This window comes from Pyrgilauda ruficollis, unplaced genomic scaffold (assembly GCF_017590135.1).
Source record: "Pyrgilauda ruficollis isolate IOZ18807 unplaced genomic scaffold, ASM1759013v1 scaffold59, whole genome shotgun sequence".
In the NCBI taxonomy this organism is placed as follows: domain Eukaryota; kingdom Metazoa; phylum Chordata; class Aves; order Passeriformes; family Passeridae; genus Pyrgilauda; species Pyrgilauda ruficollis.
This window is the reverse complement of record NW_024527599.1, coordinates 3,463,140-3,483,864: the sequence shown is the minus strand read 5'-3', so window position 1 is coordinate 3,483,864 and position 20,725 is coordinate 3,463,140. Positions and strand designations below refer to the sequence as shown.

General features: G+C 45.4%; 2 protein-coding genes across 5 annotated transcripts in view; one reads left to right on the top strand and one right to left on the bottom strand.

Annotated features, from left to right (window-relative positions):
* NCOR1 (nuclear receptor corepressor 1) overlaps positions 1–2,117 on the bottom strand; it is a 53,140-nt gene extending 51,023 nt beyond the window's left edge. For 2 of the 3 annotated variants that reach the window (XM_041482875.1, XM_041482879.1), the window contains exon 1: positions 1,185–1,566. The gene's annotated coding sequence lies outside the window, so the exon portion shown is untranslated. Of the gene's footprint in view, positions 1–1,184; positions 1,567–1,969 lie in introns of those variants that run through there. The other variant, XM_041482876.1, reaches the window with a different exon arrangement.
* Positions 2,118–2,333: 216 nt separating this feature from the next.
* The window catches only part of PIGL (phosphatidylinositol glycan anchor biosynthesis class L), a 53,129-nt gene continuing 34,737 nt past the window's right edge, over positions 2,334–20,725 (top strand). The window contains exons 1-3 of one of the 2 annotated variants that reach the window (XM_041482882.1): positions 2,334–2,483; positions 3,204–3,351; positions 6,950–7,049. In XM_041482882.1, coding sequence (XP_041338816.1) covers positions 2,469–2,483; positions 3,204–3,351; positions 6,950–7,049 — 263 coding nt within the window. In that variant the 5' untranslated portion in view covers positions 2,334–2,468. Of the gene's footprint in view, positions 2,484–3,203; positions 3,352–3,620; positions 3,970–6,949; positions 7,050–20,725 lie in introns of those variants that run through there. The other variant, XM_041482881.1, reaches the window with a different exon arrangement.

Sequence of the window (20,725 nt, the reverse complement as noted above, 5' to 3'; positions counted from 1 at the left end):
TTTTGAGAGAGTTTTGTAGATCCTTTTAGATCACAATGGAAAACATGTCTGCCCTGAAAGAGCAACTAAAACGAGTGGTTGCAGGAGAGACAAAGTGTATTCAAAACAAAACAGCAGCAGCACAATGTAGCAAAATGAATATATTCTGATTCTGTGCACATAATTTCAGTCTGGAGAGTTACTTTTAATTGATGGCTGCAATGATAAAGAAGCTAGAGAGAAGCAACACATGTGGAAGCAAACACTTGTAACATCCTCTCCACACGTTAAAAAGCACACATCATAACTCCTAGAAAAAAGATTCCAAAATGCTGCTCTTTCCCACATTTCAGCAACATGTTTAGGCATTTTAGTGACCAACATCAAACAGTGTATTTCAAACAAATTTCCCTGCACATAAATCACAAAAGAACTCTCTTTCTTCAGCAGCCCATACCATATCACAAAGAAAAGCGATGTAAAGAAAAAATTAACCACGCTTTCACAAAAAAGGGTCACTGCAGTTGGCTTCTTTCCCCTGAACTTTTGAATCCCTGAGCTAAGCACGAAGCTCTTTCATCCCCCAACACAAGACACCACATTTCAGCTAACTAGAAATCCACTTCAAATATTCCAGACTTCCTTTCCAAATGTCAAGGTTGTTTAGTTAATCAGGAATAACAACATTCTGCGGAATAAAATTCCAGTGCAAAACTGCAACAGAGCTGCACGGTCCTTGTGTGCAGTGACATAATTGTGTCCACTTCTTCAGGCACTTGCACTGTGCCATCCCACTTACCACCACCAGCTTTTGTTATAATTGCTCTGGATTTCACCTCTCAAATCATCCTGCCTAGGATAAAAATCCCTGAGCTCAAACAGTTCATAACTATAGTGCTGTATGAAAATTAATAAAAGAATACTGCCACAAAATCCAAGACTAGACATCCCCACTGTAGTAAGTTGTCCTAGGTTACACCAATATTTACAGGCATTAAAAGGTAACAGACTTGTTAAAACCATATCTGTGAAACATGAAGAAGCAGATTCTGGACACCAGATTATTCACAATATCTACTTGCTTACTTGAGCCTGTCTACCACTGCCAGTTCATACATCCACCTCGAATCCTGCCTAACTGCGACCAACTCGATACACACAGCTCTTCTAAGTACAGAAAAATCACCAAGCACGAAGTTCTTTACCATCAAGCCAGAATAATTCTAGCAAAAGCCACTTCCATTGTGCCCTGCAGCAGCCCGGAGATGACAGAAGCCGGGGATGTTTACAGGTCCCATATGAATAATTCAGCGTCAGCATCAGCAACAACTCCCCGGCACTGACAGCGGCCGCGATGCTCGCCCGACACGGAGCTGCGGCCGCAGCACATCCTCAGGAACTACCGCGCTCCCGGCCGAGCCTCCAAGGGGACGATTTTGAAGAACTGACCCTTCTTTTCTTTTCTTTTTTTTTTTCTTTAACTTGCACTTCTCCTGCCCACAGCGCAAGGATGAACACCCAGCACGGAGATGCTCTGGGATTTCTGCAAAAACTTCCCGGCGAGGGTCAGCGCTCCGTGCCCCGCCATCCCCCCGCGCACCCTCAGCGCCAATGGGGGCAGAGCCCCGCGGGCACCGGGCACCCCCCGGCCCTGATCCGCCGATCCTCCGCACCCCCGGCGGCTGCCCCACGGGCACCCCGGCTCCAGCGCCCTCCCCCCGGAGACCACAGGGCTCCGTCCCCGTGAGGAGGGAGGAGGACGGGATGGCCGGGCCCCCGCCTCTTCCCCCTCCTCCTTCTTCCCCTCCTCCTCCTCCTCGCAGCGGAGGCGCTCAGCCCGCTGCCCCCGCGCCGCCCCGCCGGGCTCCCCGCGCTTGGCTGGGCGGGCGCGGCGTCTCACCTCCCCCTCAGCGCCGCCGCCGCCGCCATCTTGCCTCCCCTCCCCCGGCCCCGCGCGCTCCGCCCCCTCCCGCCAGGTCCTGTCAGATACCGAACAAGCTGCGGCTCCGCGGTTCGGTGCCTTTCACCGGCCGCAGTGGCTCTTCCCTTCCTCAGGCTGTGCCGGTATATTGTGAGGCACAGACAGCAACAGGCCGAGAAAATCCACCGGAGAGCGCGGCGGTGAGAGGGAGGGATGCTATGCCCCTTCCAGGACCGCTGGCCGGTGCGGCGGGGAGGGGCTCCTTCCCCCTCCCGCTGAGGGCCGGGGGGGGCGCGGCCGCCATGAGGCGAGCGGGGCCGGGCCCGTGAGGGGCTCCCGGGGCTCGGGCCGCCAGGGAGCCGCAGCGCCCCGCTGGTCCCCGCCGGACCCATGTAAATTGATAATAACCCATAAGGGGCCCGGGCCGCGGCCGTGCCGATGAACGCGGCCTCAGGAGCCCCTCACGGGAGCATCGCCCGGAGCCCGTCCGGTCCCGCAGGGCTCTTCCCGCCCCGTCTGCGCTGCTTCCCGCGCTGTCTCTGAGGTCGGGCCCGAGCCCCGGCGACGAATGACTTCCGAAAATGTGAGAGAGGTTTAAATCTCGTTAAACGTCTGTTCATTCCTGCCCCGGAATGAGGAGTGTGTAACTCGTTCCCTGCGTTCTCAGGAGTTTCAAATCTGCACGGCGTCGTACGTGCAAATGTGCAGCTCAGGATGTGCTAAAATCCCAAATGAATCTCTAATCAGGTTTACTGTGGGAAAGACATAGCATTAGGCAAGGTTAGATTACTTCATGGTCACAATTTCCATTAAATGGAGAAGTCGTGCCCACATGTGCAGGATGGGTGCCCACACAATTACTGCTTCAGACTAAAGAAGCTGGGGCTCGCCCTGCGGCATGCAGGGTAGCTCAGAAAACACGTGTTGTACCAAGGGTTGTGTTATTACAGTGCTTAAAAGTGCCACGCTATGGTGACACGGCACATCTCCAGGCTGATGTTCACAGTCTAATCCCAACACCAGCCAATGACTCTCGCTTGGAATCACTTGGGAGTTAAAGGTGTCCAAATAAGAGCCAGGGAAGACCAGTCAGGCATACACCTGCTGAGGCATGAGCTGCTCCTCAGAACTCTTCTAAATTGTATCACCTTTATGCTTTAACCCCCCCAGCTCCCACACTCCACCATTGCTCTGTACACTTGTCTTCCATATTGCCTCTCAGGAAAAGCAAAGTATCCACGCCATCCTGCATCTAACTCTTTCATGTTTATTTTAATGCTTCCTGTCTCCTTCTGCTCTGCAGCTTTCTCCAGTGCTTGACTTCACTTCTAAACCATACCCAAAAGTTTGCAGCCACACTGGGGATACCCACAGAACGTGTCTGAAGACGAGCTCCTCCTGCCCTGCTTTTGAGCTTCCCCTTAACCCACGCAGCCCAGCAGCGATGAAAGGTACCACACGCTGAAAAGCTCGACTCGTTTCACTGTTAATCCCTGTGGAACCACCGGCAGGGGCAATACGGCTTTCGCCCAGGGGCACAGCCGGTGTTCAGTGCACACCCTCGGGCCCCGCTCTCGGCTGAGACCCGCCAGGCCTGGGTCCCGCTCCTCACGGGCGGCCCTGGGGCAGCACGAGCGAGACACGTTTCCCCGGAGCGGCACAGCCCGGGCTCCGTTTCCGCGGCAGCGGCCGAGCGGCTCCGCCCCGAGGCGGGGACGGGAGGGCCGTGGCGGGGGGGGTGGGACCCTTTCGTGCGGCGGAACCTTCGCGCCGCGGCTGGCGTTGCCGGGCGGTGCGGCGGCGGCGCGGGGCGGTCGCCATGGCAGCGGGCCCGTGGTGCTGGGGGACGCCGGCGGCGCTCGCGCTGCCGCCGCTGCTGCTGCTGCTGCTGCTGCTCGGGGGCGCGCGCCGCCTGCGCCGGGGCCGCGCGGGGTCCCGCGGGTGCGCGCGGGGCGGGCGCGCGCTGGTGCTGACGGCGCACCCCGATGACGAGGCCATGTTCTTCGCCCCCGCCCTGCTCGGCCTGCGCAGCGCCGGGGCCGCCCCCGCCGTGCTCTGCTGCTCCGCAGGTGAGCGGGGACCACCCACGCACCCACCTCCCCTCCGCCAGCCCCCGGGGCACGGGAAGGCCGCCGCCGTGGCTCCGCACGTGTGCGGCCTCGCGCCGTGACGCGGGCTGCGAGGTCCCCACGGCTGTGGGGAAACTGAGGCACGGTGCGGCCATCACCCGCTCTTCCCCGTCCCTCGCCTCCCCTCTCCTTTACAAGAGCGTGTCGTGACGGAACGGAGGGGAACGTGCTCAAATTGAAAGTTGCGACGCTGAGGCGCTTTCAGACTGCGCGGCGGTGTCAGTGGGCTGTCAAAGGTGCTGTTCAGCGCGGCCTTTTGGCAGCTCCTTGTAATTCTGTTATCTTGCAGAAGACTTGTTTGGATGGTCCAGTTGTACTGCCGCGGTACATTCACTGTAACACATCTGAAGTAGCACTTGCGTTGCAATCCGATCATGGAACAATAGCCCGGAAGGGAACGCGGGGCCGGGCTGTCCATCAGTGCCGACCTGCAGGCAGCATCGATGTGTCTTCATTTGCTGCAGACGAATGTTTGTTCTCCAGGATGTCCGGGGAGGTGCCTCAGCCTGTGGGGTCTGTGTCGGTGCTGCTTTAGCTTTCCCTCAAATCACTTTTTACTGAGTCACTGGTGTAATTTAAGCTTGTTTGTTTATTTTTTCATGCCCGACAGGAACATGGACATCAGAGTATCCATTTGTAACAGCCTCTTACATATTTTAGGACTGTTATCTGCCTCTTCTGCCTTATCTCCTCTAGACTAAACAGCCTGATTACTTGCAGTCTTCCCTCATAGATCATGTTTTCTAAACCTCTAATCATTCTCATCACTCTCCTTTAGACTCTTCCTTTGGTTCACAGTTTTTGGAAGGGCAGTGATGACAAACCGAAGCAGCACTGCTGCTGGGGCTGAACAGAGTGGAGAGATTCTTACAGGCTCCACTGTTTGCCCAGAACAAGAACTTTTCACAGCACATGACACTTTTGTGTTCTTCTTGTGATCTGCTAAAGCTCCAGATTGTTCTGCAGAACTGACACCTGAGCAGTTATTCCGCTTTTCAAGTTTCTGTGCATAAGAAACAACCTCGTTGAGTTGATCTTTCAGACCCTATTGCAGTACCAGAATTCTTACACTGAGAGCTGCTTAGCTTTGGGAAAGAGCCCCCTGTGCCTTTGGCAGCTCCAGCCAGTTCACTGCCAACATTTCTGACGTTTCCAAAGCTTTGTGTCCCGCCAGACCATCCAGGTGAGAAGACAGGGATTGAACTATTGAAGTCCAGTGCTTTACTGATGGTTCTGCACCTCCCAGTCAAGATTTAGTGCAGAGCTTTCCTTGTCTCTGCTGAGGGACAGAGATCTGTGCAGCCCATTTGGCTTCTCCACAGCTCTGGGGAGATTACTGAGGTGCAACTCTGCCATTTCAGTTTTGGGGACTAATACACTGCTGCTGGTAGAGAGCTTTCCAATGAAGTGTTGTATTTCTGTTTATTTTGTTGAATTTTCTTTTCTCTTTACTCCTCATTCAGTGGCATGACACATTCAGTGGGTTTGATGTTTCCTGCTGGTGCTTTCTCACTTGTAAGGAAATGTAGAGGAGAGCACCTTTATGAGCTAAGAGATTTTTATTTTAAAAGCCTCTGATTAGTCTTGTGGGTGATTCAGATGGTTCATCCTCTCATTGTTTGAGTGATTGATGATGACAAGTGAGTTGATCAAAGACACTGCAAATTGTTAATACTGAGACAAAATCATTACTTAAAAACCATTGTACTTGCAGTTTTCAGTTATCAATCAATTTGACTTAGAAATGAGTTAGAATTACAGCACTGGGAAAAAGAAATCAGTCTTTGACATGCTGAATAATCTTAGATTGAATTAATAACTCAGTCTAAATGTGCTTTGCTCTCTGTAGTAGCTGGCTCTGTTGTGAGTGCTCCATGGATGAGGTCCAGCAGCAGCATCAGCTATTCAGCTGCTTTTGCTCTCAGCAGCTGCCCATTCTTTCTGGTGAGCACTGACATACTCCTGATGTCCTGACACATTTCTGCAGCTGTGGAGCTGTTTCTTTGAGTCCAGCAGAAGTCAGGTATTTTGAGAGCAGTGGGACTGTTTGGATAAAGCATCACCTGCAGTCTGCTGTGACACTGCACTGCAGCAAAAGCTGCCACCTTCCAGCACTGTGTTGGTAATGGCCTGGTAAAAATCCCTCTGAAATGAGCCCTCTTGTACTCACTCAGTCACTCCAGACAAGCTGCACTCTTCAGTTCACTCTGCTGAGCTGGAGCTTGCAATCCAAGCTTCATCCCACAGTCAGTCACTGTCAGTCTCCCAAAGTCATTCAGTCACTTCAGGCTTTTTTTGGGAAGAGGCTTTTTCCCTTCTAGTTACTCTTTCCTTCTTTGAAAATTTTACAAAGCTTGCTGGTGATGGCTCAGATTGCAACGTTGCTCCAGAGAAATGCTACATTTAGATGACTCACACCCACAACAATAAAAAGTTCTAGTGTAATTCAAGACAGCTGACTACAGGCTTGAATCACACATTAATACTCAACTGTATTTTTTTCATTTTATTACTTCAAAGTTAAAATTGAGTTGCAAGTATTGCCCTGCATAGAGCAACATTCTGGAAGGGGCATCACAGTGCTGGCAGGGACTTTGCATGGCTGATGCCAAGAAAAAATAAAGGAATGTCAGGGCAAGATGAGAAGAAAACAATTCAGTGAAGAAGGAGCCAATGTTTTAAGATGATGAATCCCATTTCCCTGTTAGTTGTGGATCTCTGTTACAACTTTTCCCAGCTGCCTTTATCTTGATTAGGTTTTCTCTCTTCTTTTGCCTCTCTAAGTTTTTGCAGTCTTGCCATATCAGTTCTGCCTTAATTTCTCTGTGAACGGAACAAGGAAGAAGATGCTGAACTGTTTGGACCCCTTGATCTGAACCTAAACTGAGCTAGATGGTGTTGCTGTGTTTGCTTTTTTCAGGAAATTATTACAGTCAAGGAGAAATTCGTAAGAAAGAGCTGGAACAGAGTTGTTGTGTCCTGGGGATTCCTGCTTCTGATGTCACAGTCATTGATCACAGGTAACTGGTTTTCCTTTCCAGTAGAATTCCAGTTTTAAAGGGGATTGAAGTTTCACTTTAACATTCAGGAAAGCTGACTGTGTTGTTCTAAAAAGCCTTGAGGAATCTCAAGAAAGACAATATCAGATATTTTTGTTAATTCTTCTCATAAATCTAATTAATGCAGAAGACAAGTCTTTTGCATTATGGGGATCACAATTCCTAGGTGAAGCTCTGTTCATACAGCATTTAGAATAATGATAACCACACTTGCTGGGATCTGGCACCGTGTGTCTGGGCAGCGTGATCACATTTTGTTGTATAACAACTGTAGACAGACAGAAATTCTCTGGATTGCCTGGGGCAGGTTTGTCTGTAGGTGGTCTTTGCAGGGTTAGTGTGGAATTCTATTATATTTACAATCTGCTTTAGTCCTGGCTAAAGACAAAAGTGAACTGCACTACTAAAGACAGTCCACAATAACATCACAGTAAGATTCTTCAAAATTAAGCCATGCAAGATCTGTTTTTCTAAGGTGTGGTGTTGTTTCAGCTGTGTGTAGCTGCAGAGGGTGGCAAAGCTGACACTTCTCTGTGCAGGAACTCTCCTCTGGGAGGGTGATTTAACACTTTGAATCAGTGAAACTTGGAACTAATGTTGTAAAAGCCTCTCAAATTGCCCAATCGCTGTCTGTGTATAAGATCTGAATGAGACACTGATTGCTAGGAAACACAATACAAGTGGTTGGTTCACTTGTAAACAGCTATCACACAGCCCATAAAGAATATTTCTGTTTATAAAGAAAGAATAGCAACATATTGATTTAAAGCCATTCCAGCTAGAACAGTTAGAGCTGAAAAAAACTCTGGCTCCAGGCAGGCCCTTTTCCCATGACCATATTTTCCCTTGAGCTAAGACAGCAGAAACCACAGTCCAGAATATGAATCCTTTTGAGTTCTTTGCTTTTTTTAGCTCTAGGTTTCTCTCCAAGTTTTCAGCTTGCTGAGGAAAACGGCATAAAAGTTGTTTTTCCTTTGGAATGAAAAGAGATGTTTCCGTTCACTTCTCATGAACTGGCTTTGGGTAACTGCAACTTCTGTAGTACAAGCATATGACAATGCCCAAAACATTCTGGGGAGGAATAAGGAAAAAGCTGCTCAGCTTTGCTAAGCATAAAGTCTGCTCAATGAACCATCTTTGACATTAAAGCCCTGAAGCCACTTGGCCTTTTATCCTCTAAAGCAATGTGAGGTTGCTGGTTAGTGATGCAAGCTCTGATGCTGCTCAGTCATCCCACGCACACAGCCCAAGGGGGCTGCTTGTTCTAAGTCAGTCTTTGGAAGGTGAGGGCCTTTTCAGAGAAATCTCTTGGCTGATGCCTCTTTCTTACTTTATTATTATTGCACACATTTCTGTCCTGTTCTGTGCTCCCCCTGAAATGACAGAGCCATCCCATTGCCCAGAGCTGGGCTGGAATGTCCATCGTTGCTCCAAGAAACAGGTTTAGATTTGGAGTCTTTATCTCTGCAGTTAGATTGCTGTGAGATAACCATCAAACCCTTCAACTTTGTTGTGCATTCAGGGAGTAAATGAAGTGAAGTTCTTGATGAATTTTGCTCTGAGCTTGTTTACACAGTGAAGTGTGTTTACAGTGCATTATTTACTGTGCCATAACTCACCATGTGGGTTCTCTTTATGAAACACATCTGTGGATCAGGTGTTAGCAAACTGGTAGAGGATCGGGATTAATTTCTAGACCACACTGAATTTCTAGTGTAGCTGATTTTTAGATACTGTTTTCCAGTGGTTTAGACAAAATGCTAGGACTCATGGTTCTTGAAACTTGCTCCAAGCTGTTGGATTCGCTAAGGTCAACAGTTTTCCTGTATCTCTTAAAACTTAGATAATTTACAGGACATACAAAAATATTTGCTGGTATGGCATTATGTGAAACTTGCTAAAGTAATTCATTATTTACCACTAGATTTCAATCTAAATTCATACCTACACAATACAGCTCAGGAGGCTGTTTCTCCTTAGCATTTTAAGATCAGAGCCCTTTGGCTCTTTTGTTCCTTGCTGAACTCTTCAGAAGATGATTTGCCATCATTGTAAAGACGGAGCACATTGCTCTGGAGAGCTGCTGGCCTGCTGCCCATCTCCCATTGCTTACACAAACACTGCATGCTTTACATTAGCCAAGCTGCAGCTTTGTGTTTTGGTAAGGAAAGCCCAAAGGATTGCAAGGTCTGGATCTGCTCCAGCCATTGTAGTGTGGAGCTGAGTCATGCTGCTTCCTCTTTGTGTGATCTACAAGTGAGTGAGTAGAATTTGCAAGATGTAAAAGGGGAAATAGATTTTCAAAGCCAGGTGATTGACTTGCTCTGTCATCTCACTGGGCAGGCAGGTATAAAATCAACATGACATTTGGGACTGTGGGTGAACTTGTGAGGAGAAAGCTTCAGTCAGCCTATGATGAAATCTGTGCTAAAGACCAAATCCTTCTTAAGCAGTGCCTTGCCTTAAACAATGCCTTTCTCAAGGATACCCAGGATTCCCAGCAGGACCAGTTCAGTCTCTATCACACAACTGCTCTGCCTGGATCCTCCAGGAGCTGTGTTTGATGTTGCCATTGTGTTTGTTGTCTCACTTAAAGACAACTCAAATCTGCACAAATATGGCCCCAAACTGTACCCACATTTCAGCCCTAGAGATCTGAGATCACCACACATTTCCTGCAGAGAAGTTCTCTGCTCTGTGGGACATGTCCAGGAGTGGGAAGGGCAGGAATGTCTGGGCATGCACACATGTTCCAGACTAATTTAGATTTGAGCTCTGGACCCTTCCAACTTGTGACTAGTACAGGTCAGGCACCAGATTTGCAGAGGTGTTCTCTGAGCTGCCATGTCATTATCAGCTCCCACACTACACCAACCAGCTGCATTTAGGGGACAAAAGTTTCACAATCCACTTTTGTTACCATTCCCACACAAGGCTCAACTTGGAGCAGCCCAGCTCAGAACTTGGGCTTGTGTTGTTCAAAGTTAATTTCTGGACTGTCACAATTATTCCTGCTGCTGGGTAAGGGAGAAGGAGCAAGAAAGTGAGTTCTGAAACTCATGTAAGATAAAAGTCGCTTCATTAATTATGTAAATGTTAATGTAAATTCTGTGCTTTTGTTATATTTTTATCATCTTATGTGCTTCAACAGCAGATTTTCCTGTGAGTTAAGCTCCCACTTACAGTGGGCACATCTGCCAGTGCTCTGGCTGTCTATTAGTCTGAAACATTGCACATAAAGGGGAGATGATTTCTGAGCTGCCTTCTCTTTCTGAAGAGAAGCAGATAAAAGGAAGCCCAAATTATTCTTTTTTTCTAATGTGTGTTTTGGGTTCATGGAAAGATAAATATCAGATGTTTTACTATGGATGCTGAAGCTTTTGTGCACAGTTGTTCTGGACAGAAAGTAAAACTGACTATTAGCATCTTTAATATGACAGAAAATATTTGGCCCAAGTTTGCACGGCAAAGAAAATAATAGCTGAGATCTGTGTAAACTGGAAAATTTTCCATTCACAGTCGGACGCTTACGGCAAACAATGTTACATCTCTTTCCAAGTTTCCATGGAAATTGCACTCCCTTTGCTTTTTTATTATTATTATTTCACTGAAGTCCAAAAGGGCTCTGATCAGACACTGCACAGCAGAGAGGACATCTGCCCATGCATATCACAGGCTATTTTTATGAGGCTGCAGAGAGGCTCAAAATCTTTTTTTTTTTTTACATTTTTTTATGTAATAATTCTGTGCTGTTGGACTCATTTTTTCCTTCTATAAGATAAATAGGCTTTATTGCACTTCCTCATATTTAACTTCTAACAAACTTCCTTCCATGACCTCTCCATGACAGAGAAATGAGTCTGTAAGGTCATGGGAAAAATATATCCTTAAGTAAATAATGTGTGTGACTGGTTGTGGTGATCACAAAAAACACTCAGGCCCTTCAGAGAACAAAATATATCACTGGAAATCTGAGCCTTTTTATTAGAATTTAGAAGTACAGTGATTGAGTCCATCCCATTGATCCAGTTTGGATTTGCTGTCCTTGGGTTTATTGATGGGAATGTGGGTGCTGGGTGCTCAGAGCTGTGGGATCCTAAAAAATGTGTTCATCTTGCTTATTATGTGTTTCTATCACAAAGGTGATATTATTCCCTAATATTTCTTCTTTCCTGTTCTGTTTTATATTTTGGGATCAGTAGTTAATAGTTTTAATTCTGCTGCAGTAATTGTGGTAATGAGTTACATTTTGTCTTCCTAAGTTCCCCATGGTGTCATAGTTTGACATTTTATTTTATTGCTAATTCTAAAAAGCTGATCTGTATGCTGATTAAAATGACTGCCATGCTTTATTCTGGAAGAGCTGCATATTTCAGGAGTGAGTGATGGGATTTTCTTAATCTTCCTTATCCCAGCAATGCTGTAAAGACCTTTTTTTTTGTTCAGAATTTTCTGTAATTAAGAACGACATCTGTGGGACCAGAAATCTGACATGTAAATTGATCACATGCTCAGTGTGTATTGCAGGGAAATCAACCTACATCCCTTGAATCAGCCAAACACACTCCAAATCATCCTGAACACTAACAAGCTTCATCATGACAAGAGGGCACTTTGTCAGTCAGGTGGGGATCTTGATATTTATCAACCTATAGCCAAATTTCATTTCTGTTTAGTGCAATTCTGGAAATGTAAATTGTTTTCTTTCTGAGAAGACAATAAAAGATTTGGCCACCTATTTTTATTTACATTTCTAAATAGATAATTTTTTCAAAGTGCTTTCCTACGTGGCAGTTCCTGCTGGCATTTTAGGACCTCAGAACACTTTATAAAAAGGATTATATCAAAGTCTGCCTTCAGGCATCTGCTTTTATAAGTGTTGCTCTATGCAATAATTTAAGAGGAAATTCTTCTGGGGGTTGAGCTGTCTCACAGCCCTCCAGGAAAGCTGCTTTCTGAAACAAAGCCTTGTATTGCACTAAGTTAGGTTTGGCTATTTTGTCCTGAGTTAGATATTTTTGTCAATAAGGAAATCTGCCCCTTTTTTCCCCCTGGGGCTGCCATGAACCAGGTCCTTCCTCAGCTTTCCAGCAAAAGGAACTTCCTTGCTGTCCACCAAGGGGGAAGGAGAGAAAGATCCTTCAGTGCCAGAGGGCCCTGGATTGCCTCAGCAGGGCAGTGAGCAGTGGTACCTTTGGAAACACTCGAGGATTCTCCCTCAGATGTCAACAGGGACCTGTCCCAGCACATCAGTGAAGCCACAGCAGGGATTGATTGAGGGGAACAGCCTGGCCAGAGAAGCCAAGGGCTCAGAATAAATGCAGGGGGAAATGAAGCAGTACAGCTAGAGGATAAAATGGTTTATGGAAATCAAATCAGAATACTCTGCATTGAAATTTATACTTTTAATTCTCAAGATGATTTTAGCAGAATAAAAACTATGAAATACTGATCTCAAAACATGAAAGATGAGAAGAGGGATCCCAGCCATCCCCTGAAGCTGATGAAAGTTTGATTTGACTGAAAAACCATCAGCATTGCTGAGCTTATGGTAAGAAAAGAAATAAAGCTGTGCATAATGGCTGCATTTCAGGAGTCTGGGGCTGAAGATAGGGACATGCAGGAGAACAGGAAAATCCATTACAAGGGTTTTTTTCTTTTGTTCATTCTTAGTTCATTCATTACTGCCTTTTGCTATTCTTTCATGAATGATTTTTGAAAGTCCTCCACATACATTAAAGACAGGCATCATCTTCAGAGCAAAGAAAGCTCCAAGGAGCCATCCTGGATTTGCAGATGGTTCTTGTCCCAGCTTTGCTGTCTCCTGGGAACACAGATTTCCTGGCTGGGAGCCATTCTGTCACTAGAACACTTGTGTCCAAGCAGAAGGAAGTGTCTTTGAGTTTGCTGATTTCCTGTTAAAACATTTTGAGTGGACTTTCTTCATGCTTCCAGGAAGCTATAGAAAGATACAGTCTTTAGATTAAAGCTATTTTCAACAGTTGTACCCAGGAGTCCCCTTTTAAGCACAGCAAACTACAACAACCTCTTTATTTTGCTGGTTACACATGGAACAATTCAGTGTATTTTGCCAACACTGACCCTGAGGAACTGATGGAGAATGACAGGCACTTTCCTTTTGCTTCTGAAGGTTCCTTGCTTTGATAGCCCAGCAACATCTCTGTTAGTCCTTCCTTTGAACCTGCAGCTGTTAATTATAGGCAGACACAGGTCTTTTTTTCAGAGAAATGCTTAACTTTTGCCCTTAAAGGGTAACAATTACATCAAATAATCACAGCAATTTAAAAATTAAGAACAAACAGAAAAAATCTAGCATGGATTCTGCTTAAGCTTTTGAATCTCTGCATTCCTCCAAGCTTACTCAAGGAAAATATATTCCTATTTCTGCTGGGAATGCTCTAGAAAGCCTTCTCACAATAATGGATCAGGCACTAATGCCTTGATCACAAGAACTGTGTGGTTTCTTTGTGGATTCTCATAATCTTATTTTAATTGTAGCTACAGTAGAAAATGTAAGTACCTCAGTTAAAGTAAATCTGTGAGATCTGAGGCTGTGACATGCTTTGGAAACATCATCCTTTGCATCTGCAATGGAGTTGCATTTTCTGCAGGTAATTACTGTATTGGAAAGCAGAGGAGGGGATTTGCAGTCTCTCTTGGGCAAATTTCTCCTTGGGATCCAGTCTAAAGAATTTCACTTCCATCAGTTCCAGTGGGGGTTAGCCATTGACTTCAGCATGCCCAGGAATTGTCACTGAAACAGTCAACAAGAGAAGACAAAGTCTTATTTAAAAAAAAAAAAAAAAAATAGTATGGGGAAAGTTGGAAAGGGAACTGCACAATGGGTGTTGTGTAAAATGTGTTTTCTCTTAATGACCTTCCAGTTCAGATTGGCTCTGTTTACATACAAATCACAAACTGGTTTGTCTCCCTGCCAGCACAGCAAAGCTCAGTCTGGGCTCTGAGTTTCCAGCTGTGTCTTTTGCCTCTGACATCCTCCCAGTAATAAAAGCTGTGTGGCTGGGATTTGGCTGGAATTGCAGATGATGTGTGAGCCAGAACTGAGTTCAGCCTTCTCTTCCTCTGCAAGACAATAGAAGTTAAAGCTTGTTTGTGTCAATAAAAAAAGCTTGTACAACTCCTAAGCCCTCAGGGAGCAGATATGATGAATAAGACGCTCTTTTTCCATCATCATGTTTCTAACCCTGACCAATGTTAGTAATAAGTCTGTGGGAACTCAGACTTTTGTCTTCCTCATTTCCAAGGTGGAGCAGAAGCTTTTGTGGAGTTCACCTGAGAAGATGCAGCATCCAGAGAACAGATATAGTTACAAGAACCTTTGCAGTGTTCCCTAATCCAGGTTTTTGTTCTTCACTTCAAACTCCCTGGAGGGTACAGTGTATTAAGTGCTGTCTTTATTCTGTAAGCCTTAACAGCTTCCCTGCAGAGAGTGACAAAGTGGCAGAGACAGGAACCTCTTCTCAGGTGAAGTGGCATTGCTGACATGCCTTGTAGTTGTCACTTTCCTGTTTCCTTCTTTTTTCAAATGCTGTTGTAGGAAACTCTGGAGTCGTTCCAGGTCCTGGGTGCTGTCTGGATGTGGGCAAAGCTCTCTCAGTTCATACAGGAGCAATAATAAGTGATTAAATTTTTCAGTGCAGTGTCTTTCTTGCAGCAACTGAAAGCTCTGGCTGCAGTCAGCAATTGCATCTGCAGGTTGCACATTGGTCACCTCGTTGTAAAATAACCATTTGTAAAGCTCTATAGCAGTAGTTAATCTCCACTCTTGTGTTAATAAAACCCTCTTTGACACATGACTGAAAACTCCTCCAGTTGACAGTGTCGGTGTGAGCCAGCAAAGGTGCTCTCAGCAGTCTGGAATCTGAGGCTCCCCAGCTGCTCCTACCTGACTGCAGTGGGTTCTGCTCTGCAGCAGCAGCAGGATCCAGAGCTGCCTTTGGAAGCATCCTACAGCCAAAGAATTCCCATTTGTATATTCTTGGCTGAGTTTGTTGTGACATGCCCTGTTATTTTTGCATTCTGGGTGCATTCTGAAGCTCCCCCAGGCATCCCTTCAAATGAAACATTGCATCACTGAGGAAGTGAAGCCATTACAAGGGAGCACTTTCGCCAGACACTTGGAGCAGGCACAATCGGCTCTCATCTTCCAGAAAAGGACTTGCAAGTTGACATTGCAAAATTTAGGAAGAACAATGGTCCTTTCTTGAGTGGTTTGGTGCAGTTTTTAAAAAAGCTGAGCTGTGCTGTTGTTTTTTGGCCAAATCATGAACAAAGGTTTTATATCTGCGTAGAAGAAATGTTACAAAGAAAACTGTTGGGGCACAGAGCTTCAAAATCCTTTGGAAGGAAGAGAATAAGTTCTCTGCTGAAGTCTGCTAAGATCTCTGACCTTCTCTGGGTCTTTCATCCTGCAATAACCTCCCCTTTTTGGAGAGCTGTGAGCATGGAGCAGTTGCTGTTTCCATGCTATTCTCTTGGTGTGAGATGCTGTATGAGTGTTGAGGATCATTATTAGAGTTTTCCTTGCTAGTCAAAGGGTTAATTTCGAGATCTGATTTAGGTTTGGCACAGGAGGAGGGGAGACAGAGGATTTTGTTCTGCAGGAAACTAGGTCAGCAGGTTTTTATTATCGTGCTCGACAGCCCAATGTGGTTTGCATTTAGGAATTAACTGGGCTGACGTTGTGGATGGTCGCTTTCCCCTTCCCAGGACTCAGCCTCAGCCACTGCTCCATGCATTACAGCTTTCCCTAATGGAGTGAAAGGGAATACTCAGCTGAGGAAGCTCAGGCCCTTGTCAGTCTCTCAGTTATCTTTTCAGATTTGTTGTCAGGAGTGCTCAGGAACACGGGTGAGGTCCAAGATGTTTTGGAGAGGAAGAACAATAGCACTGGAATATTTTCAGCCACTGAAGTGCATCACAGAGGTTTCCATTGCTTTCACACCCCATGGACTGCTGATTCTTCTTACAGCCTGTGGCATTGTTTGGTTTTGTTTGGATTTGGTCAGATTCTGATCTTGGTCCTGCCAGTGTAAATTTGGAGTAATTCCCTTGCTTTCTGTGAAGATCCTGCTGTGTGTGGCTGAGATCACTGTGTGGTCCTGCAGATAACCCTTAGGTGGGGAGTTTTCCATTGTAGCTTTTGGATCATCATGACTGATGAAAGATTTGCATAATCCAGAATCTTTGTCACATCTCCCAGCTTTCTTGGCTGTATCTCCTGTTGTGTATTCTCTTCCTAGGTAACTGAGAATACCTGTCTGTCCTTTACCTCTGCATGTTGAAGACCAAATTCTGCCAGACATCATCTATATTGGACAATCCAGGCTGCCTTTCTTTACAGATTATTGTCACTTTACTGAATGATGAGAATCCAAGTAGTTATAACTTTAAAAAAAATATTCCACATTGTTTTGATTGTAAGGATCAGATGAGGGTGGTGGAGCTTAAAAAGATTTAAGGTGGATCTTAAAAAGACATTACCAAAAAGATTGGTAATGCCTAGGAAAATTTTTGAGTAATAGAATTTAAGACTGAGCATCTATTTCCAGTTTTATGCTCTTGTTGTTTTACAGACTTTCATGTGAGTTAATGCCTTTTCAGCCTAATAAAACCATCTAATTCTGTCCTGTTCTACTCTTTATTCAGTTCTGGCATCTAGAAACCCAGACATTTTTGCAAACTGAGTTTGGCTTTTAAGGCTGAACAAGGAAAATACAGGCAATACTGAGAAGAGCAGACAGCAGTAGGTTTGCCAGCAGTTCCTGGAAATAATGGAGTTTCACAACCATTGCCTGCAGATTGGACATTTAAGGAGGAAAAAAATCCTTGTGGCTTGCATGGGTAGAATAATGAGAATGCAAAGTCTGTTGAGGAAGTTTATTATGGTAAAAATTCAGATGCCATTCTTGGGTTTAAACCAAAGAGCAGAATATCAAATGCCTCAGAATGATGACAGCATAGAAATAACACAGGTCAGAAAATTGCATATGGTCTCTCCTGGATTGCATTTCATGCTGTGGTGGGCTTTGCATTTTTATTGTCTGATTTTGAATCTCTATGAAACAGTTTCAGCTGTAAGAAATGTGCTCACAGAATCATCTTTAAAATGTGAACATGTTAAAGAGGGATGAAGAAAGGAGGTGTTTCTGCAATACCCTTGTGCTCTTCCCCTGCTGTGACTGAGAGCCAAGAAAGCGCCAGCGTGTGTCAGAATGAGAGGCAGTGACAGGACTTGTAGCAGTCACAGACACATCCACACAATAAACAGCAGAGCTGAGGCAGCATTCTCAAAATTGCCTCCTGCATAATGAAACAGAGGAGTTGTGGCAGAATCTCCACAGCTTCATTCAGAGTTGGCAAATTATTTCATTCAAATTTGCAGCAACTCGGGAAATGTCGTGCTGCTGGAAGACTTGGGCTGTATTTCCTATTCCTAAATTGAGCTAAGTTCAATTGGGCTCTCAGCTCAAGAAATGAGAGCTGAAAAGCCTCTCTCTCCCCTGCAGTGGCTCTCCAGAATGTATATTATATCTCTTGAAGCTGTCAGCCATGTGAAGCCTTCAGGATGTGACTCACAGGATAAATAAGTTTGGTCATTCTTGTTGTGAATAGAAAAGGTAAAATCTTGTATTTTTATAAAAGCTTTTTCTTCCCTACATGAGAAAAACATCCCAAGTCGTTAACATGCTGGAGCTGTCACTGAAAATCCAGTAGCTTCAGGGTTGAACAGAACTGTTAATAGAGCTCAGTGATGCCATGTGTGTGAAACGTGTGCTGCTGAATATTTGTGCTCTTTCAAATGGATGAACTCGAGTTCCCAGCCTGCAAACGAGGGTGGTAATGCAGAGGAGCAGCTCATGTGTGTCAGCAAAGGAGCAGATGCTGCCAGGAGAGTGGGGGATAAACAGATGCCGAGTAATGCTGGTGGAGGGAACGAGCTGTTTGTGCCTGTTTGGGAGCCCTGCTGCAGAGAGGATGCAGCCTGCAGATTTAAGTAGGTTATGATGTTCTCCCCTATGGCTGGGGCTGGAGGCACGGCCAGTTAACTGCAGAGTGTCACTTTGTGGTACAAACATCAAAAAAATCATCTTTCAGAGAGCAGTGGCTCCAAATGGGTACATTCCTTTTTTGTTTTTAAATGTAACCCTATCTTTACCAATTAAAGTAACTATTCAATGGTTAGAATATGATCTCTGAGCTATGAGCCCAGATCTTGTGTATCCCTTTTGTGGGATAAAATATATTTAGCCTTGCTGGATTTGTAGTTACTATTCCTTCTCTGTGTTTTACATGGCAGTTAACCCTCTCCTCTGATAGCTGTTTACAGCTGGGAGCAGGGTGACAAGAATGGTGCTCTTTGTTCTGCAGAAAGCAGGGAGCTGTGCCAGGTATCCTGTATCTGTTTCCCAAACTCAGGTAACCTTCTCCTGGGACAATCCCAGTACCAGGAGAGAGGGAACAGCAGTATTCTTTAATATGGCTGCTCACTGCCAATCTTTTCAGAGAATGGAATCAGCTGGTTAATTTTATTGACGACTTTTTGCAAGCAAAAGGTGCCGGGCTGGATGCTGGTGACTGGCAAAGGCTCCTCACAGTAACTCTCACACCAGGATGTGTTTGTGCTCTTCACCATTCCTGCAAGTGGATTGCTTGTATCTGCAAGAAGATTACTGCCCACTGTAATACAACTTCTGGCCTCTTTCCTTGGATGCCAACAAAAATATTAATTAGAACTGGGCTAAAAATGTATTAGTATTTAAGGGACATATATTTTTTTCTGTGCTGCCTCATCTCTTATTCCACCCCAATCTATTACATGTTGTGCTCAGGGTCCTTATGCAGCTTCTGCTGCTTAGTGCCCTCTGTACCTACAGGGAGGTCAGGAGGGACTTTCTGTCTCCATGCTCATACTCCTTATTCCAGAACGTGTGAGTTGTGGCAGGAGCAGTCAGGGGCCAGCACAGGGTGTTGGACACAGGGCACACTCAAACCCCTCCTGCAGTGGCTCACTGTGGGGCCACCACACAGCTCACAGGTGCTCTCTGCTTCCACAGCAGCTCTAAGACTGAAGTAATTTCCAGCCAGACTTGGCAGTTGGACTTTCCCAGTGATCTGTATAAACCAGAAGTGTCTTGGGAGGTTTCCCAGTTGCACCATCCTGCTTTTGGTGTTTACAGCTACAGTAACTAACTTCTGACATTTATCCCCAGCTGGTGCTCTGATTGCTGAGCTCGGTGCCTGTTTGTACATGGGGCCTTCTGATAAGGCAGGCATTTGACCTTTCTATTCTTAACCCATTAACATTTAGAAGAGTTGCTCTCCTCACCTCCGGGGCTGTGTTCTTCCCCCCAGCCCCCCTGTTCCTGCCAGATAAGATTACTCCTGGGTTATGTATTGATCTAAAAGCAGAGTGCCAGATGCAGCCCACACCAGTTCAAGGGCAAACACTGAACTCACCGAGTCCCCATGCTTAGCTCACTCGTGGGAAGGAGGTGACCAGAGGCTCTTTTTGCCCTCTCAGCAGAACCTGGGGACAAGCACAGGGCTCTCAGTTCTTTACCATTAAGCCAGCAGCAGCAGGACCAGCCCAGTTTGCTGAGGCTGCACCTTGGTGCTCTTTCCTCTTCTCCCTCTGCCTGTGAGCAGAGGAATGGGTTGCAGGGGTCCTGCCACAGGATGATCACACACTCATTGCTGGAGGCAGTGTATTCAGGAATCTGAGTGTGCAGATGAGAGCCAGGAGTCCTTTGTTTGAAGCCAAGGAATGCTGCACTGTCACCTCACCTGTGCATGTTTATTTCCCAGTTTTTGAATATCAGACAGGAGTAAGGAGCTGTTATTGCTTCTTCAGGTGTTGTTTGAGATTCTCTTGTTCTAGTTCAATATCTTAGTGTAAAATACTTGGAAAACTGCCACCGGAATGATGAAAGAAGTGGAAAACAGGCCTAATAATGGATGTTTAAAATGCTTGAGCTGTTTGCTTTATCCATGAGATGACTTGGTGGTCATGCAGGAGGACCAACACCAGGAAGAGATTTGGTGGATGGGGTCTGTTGAGCTGTTACACACATTTTGTATGAGAATAATGACCATAGTGGTCCTGCTGGCTTTAAAAGCCTGTGACACTGATAACTACAGTCAGTCACAAGAATTAATTGGCTGACAAGCCTGATTTTGCCCTGTGAAACCAAAAGCCACTGGAGCAGCATGGATCAAAATTTATTGCAATTATTAATATTTTATTATGTTAAATTAAATGGTTTAAAATAAAACATTGTGGTTTAATTTGCATTTATGACCATCTGTACTAAGAACTAAGATTCATATATTCTTAACAGGATAACTTACATGAAATTTAAGAGGCAGGCACTGTGCTTTTTCCTGCCACTGTTTAAGAGAAAATAAAATCACAGAATGCATGGAGTCGTCTCTCTTAGCACAAGACTATTTTAGAGTGAGAGACTCCTTTTGAGTTGTCTTATCAGACACTCAGTAATTCAGAGTTGAGAAGCTCATTCAAAACTGAAGGAGGAAATCCTTTTTCATCTTGTGGTCTGTGAATAAAAATAGATGTGAAAGTCTGTTCTACTAAT